The sequence below is a fragment of the Poecilia latipinna genome, unplaced genomic scaffold (genome assembly GCF_001443285.1).
Source record: "Poecilia latipinna isolate Pla-1442-1.1 unplaced genomic scaffold, P_latipinna-1.0 Scaffold28, whole genome shotgun sequence".
NCBI lineage: Eukaryota > Metazoa > Chordata > Actinopteri > Cyprinodontiformes > Poeciliidae > Poecilia > Poecilia latipinna.
Window position 1 is genome coordinate 589,787 of NW_015112644.1, and position 5,459 is coordinate 595,245.

Genomic DNA, 5,459 nt, shown 5'->3' on the forward strand with positions numbered 1-5,459 from the left:
ACTCTCGTTTTGATTGTTTTAAGCAGTGGTTCCCAAACTTTTTCTTCTGCGCCCCCCCAGTGGTTTCCAAACATATTCTGCGCCGCCTCCCCCCCCCCCTGGATTACAAATGGCTGTCTGGTTGAAACGACGCGTGTGACGGGAGGGGCGGGGGGGGGCAAAATGACTTTTTTGGGGGCAAAATTAATGTACGTAGCTGAAAATAGACATCGGTAGCCTACAAGGTACTTGTTAAGCTAAAGGTTCTGTATTGATATTAGCTAGTCATCTTTTAGCTAACATTACCTGCATCCAACAACTTTACTCGACTCAGTCGGTTAGTTTGGAGGGAAAAACTGTGAAAAGTTCTTTGCGTTTTGCTGGTTTGCTGCCGTGATTCTAACACAAACCTACGTAGCTCCGCCCAGCAGCAGCAGGTCTCCTTCACAGGTGGAAACCCAGCGCGAGCGTCGTGGCGCTCATGTTGTGTTTAAAGGCGGCTCGGAAAAACAGGTTACAACATGTTAACAAGGGATTAAACAGTTTTAACTGCTGATAAAAGACACAAATATGGGAAGTGTGGAAGCCTCTACTGTATCAAATTGACATAGGAATAACAGAGAGTTGGCCATTCTACGGTAAAAATCCAGCGCATACAGTGTTCATGTTTTGTTTTTTTTTTCATCCAGACGGCTTCCCGCGCCCCCCCTGCAATGACACGGCGCCCCCCGTAGGGGGCGCGCCCCACAGTTTGGGAACCTCTGACTTAGAGAATTATATAATGTTCTCACATTAAAAATATTCCACAATGTATAGAGTATTTAGTTGGAAAAACTGCTCGGGTGGAGCCTGTTATTGACTCATTTGTAGACATGTTGCACCAACTGTAGATTTAAAACAATAAATTATAGTTGGAACTTCTTTAGTTGTCATGACTTTAATTTTATTTTTCACATTCAAATATACAAGAGTTACTTACCTCTCTCGTTTATTAAAACAGATGCTATGATGGGTGAAAAAAGCACTGTTTTGTGTCTGGATTCGCATACAAACGTAAAAAGAAAAAAAAAATCTTACCATTATGTTTATGTTTTTTTGTGGTTGAGCAGTCCTTGTTTCCATTTCAGGAAACATATCTGAGTTGACAATCAGCGTTTAGGGCTCAGCTGGAACGTGACTGAAGAGACCACAGGCCCTGGTATAGCTGGTAGGATCAGCTGTCATCCACTTGCAACTTTCCAGTTTTTTTTTTTTTCCTCAAATGGGTACCAGCCAGAAAAACAGGGGTTATTTACAGGTGACTTCCCCTCGATGTCGCACACAGCTGAGCCACAGCCTCTCAGCTCAGTGTGAATGTGCGTGTGTTTGTGTGATGTGTGGTCGGTGGGCAGACATCACGATTCATCTCATCACTTCACATCGGGTCTGCTTTTTACTTCCATCACTGCCGCTCTTACTTTCCTTTGGCGCTTCGCGCTTTTATGCAGTCAGCGGTGTGTCAGCAGTATTATTGGGGGATTCCCTGGAATTGCTTTAGAACAGGGAACTACCTGCTAAGTGTGTGCACACACACACGCACACACACACACAGACGCTCGCGCACACTTAAGTACACAGCCCTTCGCTCACCACTGGGAATTGAAACTGTAATATGAACTCACCCTTGGTCTGAATGGAAGCCCATTACAATTTATTTTTACCACCACGGCCTGGACAGTTTAGTGGCTTGTTCTTTGGCATGTTTAGGATTTTCCACCACTGACACAGACTATAAAGATATTTTCTTGAGGATGTGGAGGGTCATATATAAGTCAGCTTTAATTTACACACGTTGAAATAAAACCTTTAAAGTTTAAATGTTTCTGACACTTATTGCCCATATATTTAATCTTTTCCAGTAATATTTGCAGAGCTGCCTCTTCTTTATGACATAACGTGCTCTGGGAAAATGATGTGCTCGCTTGAGCCTACATTTAAATTTGCCACCTGCTGCTTGTCAGCTCTCATCAAATGCTTGGATGAGCTTCACAAATACTCACTGTAAGTCTCTGCTTGCGTTCCAGGATCTCTCTGGCTCGATTGATGACCTCCCCACTGGGACGGAGGCCGGCCTGGGCTCGGCTGTCGGCGCTGGCGGATCCTCCAACGGCAGCAGCAGCGGCGGCAGCCAAGGGGAGACGGGAGGCGCCGGTAACCAGGGACAATCCCCCTTCTCCCCCCACGCCTCCCCCCACCTCCCTGGCCAGAGGAGTGGGCCCTCTCCCTCTCCGGTTGGGTCCCCAGCAGGCTCCACTCAGTCCCAGCCGTCCCGTTCAGGCTCAGGACCAATTTCTCCTGCCAGTGGACCCCCTGCCAACACCACAGCTCCAGGTACATTTTCCCCTTTGAGCCTCATGAATTTTAACTATGTGGTTTAACTTGATTAAAAGTTAGCATGGGTTATTAGGGTTTTTTTTTTAATTACCAAAAAAAACCTGCCAAAATATGCTGCTGATGACAGAGCTGTATTTTGCATTTTGTGTTTTTGAATTTCTGCTAAAAGTTTCTTTTGAATTTTTCTGTTAGAAAGTAAAAGAGAGAACAAGGTCAAAGCATCCCACTGTCAGTGATGTCAGTGAAGGTGTATCGGATTTGACAGCTAATGAAAAATACCTGCTGCGACATGTTTGAACCACCTGAGCACTTCTTTCTAGTCATTCCAAACTTTAATTATAAAATAGGTGGAAAATAAAACACTTTTTTTTTGTTGTAGCATCTGTTGCAAATAAAACTTTGAAAAGTGTACTATGAATTCCTAATCAGACCCTCTGATTGGATGCTTTGAAAAAACACCTTTTGGGTCAATTAAAGCTGTAAGTCTTAAGGAGTATGTTTCCATCAGCGTTACAAATTTAGAAATGTTACATCTGCTCATTCTTTGGAAAATAGTTCAAACTCAATTAGATTGAACAGAGAGTCTGTGAAAAACTATTTTCAAGTAGTGACACGATTTTCTTAATTGTGTTTAGTTGTTTTCGTCTTGCAAGATCACCTTCTTCCACATGGCTACTGTTTGTCCTACATAAATAGCAACCGACTTTCCAACTATTGCCATAAGCGATTATGCTGAGGAGATTTCTTATGGCTGTTTTTCAATAATTTTACTGATGGCCATCCATAAAGGTCAGCTAATATTAGTCCTATCAACAGGGTCTTCCACCTGAATCCTTCTCTATTTATGTTTTCACCACAAAGGGTAAATTTCCTTACCAACAGGTAACTTCTGAAGGTAGATGAATGGTTGCATTGGATTTTATTTGGGTGTATCAAATGAAAATGGAAACCTGACTCTGAACCAGAACTTTAAATTCTCAGACAACTTAATTATTATCAAAATACCTAAGTTGTCTTTCATATTCGTGAAGAAAAATCAAGTCTGTTCTGTTTTTTTTTTTGTTTTTTTTTCCATTTGAAAATGTTACTTGGATCATTCTTATGTCAACACCATTAGTGTACCTGTTACTTCTGAAAGCTTTTCGCAGTAATCACACCCACGTTTATGTCTGACCTTCTTGTTTCTTCCCCCATTTCTGTTTGTTGTTTTTTTTAATATGTGCATTTAAGCAAGGTTATGTTGCAAAGTGTCCTTTGTTTAGAATATCATTGGTGGACCCACAAAAAGCAGGTTTAAATGTTATGTGTTGAACTAGATTGTGAGAATAAAACTTCGGCAGCACAATGTTTTTACTTAACGTCAATCAGTGTCTTAATTAAACATAATTATCAAAAGGAAAGAATAAAAAGTTGGAGTATGCTTTTTGTTTCATTGTTTCTATATTTTTTTTTCTGATCTGCATCTTCAAATCGCTGTGTAATGCATCTAAATTCATTTCCATTTTGCCAGTTTGCACAGAGAACGATGAAGAGAACTCACTGTGACAGAAGACCAAATGCTTTCCATCCTGAACATTTACTTTGATTTTCTCCAGTCCATTTAAAATTCTAATTCAGGGAACTGAAGAGCTTTGCTGTGTAACCTGGACTCTTTGTGAAATATTTTTCTTTGGCTGCATTGCAGAGATATTTCTTCACATTCATGGAGGTGTTTTTTTTTTCTTTTTTCTCAAATCTCCCTCTATGTTCCAGCTACCTGTGGATCACACCAGGATTTATAGTACTGTTCAAAAGTGTTTTTAGTGAAGTGTTTGCAGATGGCTTTGAATGGTTTTCAGCAGTTTTATTTCATTTTTATCTCTCCGTTTTACTGTGACACCCCCAAATATATTCTCAGCCTACTTTATGAAGGCATCAGAAGTTTTTTGGAGGACGTGAGTGAACAAACCATCATCATGAAGACAAAAGAACACAACAGGTCAGGGATACATGTTTGTAGATTAGTTGGGTTTGAATATCTAACAGAGCACTTTTCCTCTTTGATAAAACAAAAATGTGTGGAAGATTCTCCGCCTGCCAGGTTGTGTTTTGAGAGAAGCCTAAAAAAAAAAAAAGGAAATCCTTTGAAGAAAAGCTATTAAAGGCTTTGAGAGAGTGGATGTTCATCTTTCAGCTGGACAACATGCCTAAACAAATTGCCAAAATGGTTTCAGATCAACTCATATTTATGTGCCAGAATGACCCAGTCAGTTTAATGACCTCACTGAAACTTGAAATCGATGTTTAAAGTCATTCAGTTTTACTCACAAAGCTATTTTGCTAGGAAGAATTTCAGTCTTTAGATACATAAATATGTTAGAGACATTCCCTGAAAGTCGAACAGCTGTAATTATATAAAGGATGATACAGGGCATGTCACATGCAAGCACAATACTTTTCAGATTTCTATTTAAGATTTAAAAACTGTTAATGATTTTTTTTGTTTCTTTACGTTCGTAACTGAGCACTTTTTTTGTGTTGGGCTATTACAAAAAAAAGCTCTATAAATAAGGCTCTGTGTGTCTGTACTGTATCCCTACTTGGAGTGTTACCATGTTATGACTGTTTGGGGTTGATTTCCCTTCAGATTTGTAGCCTTATCTAAAACAAAAGAACGTAACAGGACTATCAGACCCTACACAGTGTGTCTGTCTGTCTCTTGAGGCCATAACAGAGCATTTAGATAAATAAACAGTGAGCATTTCACATAAATGCACTCTTGATTTGCCTGCAACAGCCTTGTAACTGTATGTGTGTGTGTGTGGCCTCCATGTCATCCTGCCATCCTGCCTTTCTGAGTGAGCGGCTGACCGGCCCATCAGCTTGTCTAAGACCTGCCAGTCACTCCGACAAGGAGGGGCAAAGTGTCTGGAGTGAGATCCAAACTCCAACTCCTCCGTCTACTCCTCCTGCTCTTCCTCTCCTCCCTCTCAGCCTCTTACACCAGTGATTGACGCTAATGAAAAACTGGGACAGTGTTTTTTTTTTTTTTTTTTTTTTTTTTTTCCAAACCCCCGGGCCCAAAAACAAGAAAAAAACACCGGGGGGGGGGGGGGGGAGGGGGGGGG

The 5,459-nt window shown here is 40.9% G+C and overlaps 1 protein-coding gene across 5 annotated transcripts in view; it reads left to right on the forward strand.

The window, feature by feature from the left end:
* LOC106951782 (AT-rich interactive domain-containing protein 1B-like) overlaps positions 1–5,459 on the forward strand; it is a 226,538-nt gene that overhangs the window by 148,403 nt on the left and 72,676 nt on the right. For all 5 annotated transcript variants that reach the window (XM_015039508.1, XM_015039515.1, XM_015039501.1 and 2 more), the window contains exon 5: positions 2,043–2,349. In XM_015039508.1, the coding sequence (XP_014894994.1) occupies positions 2,043–2,349 (307 nt within the window). The remainder of the gene's footprint in view (positions 1–2,042; positions 2,350–5,459) is intronic.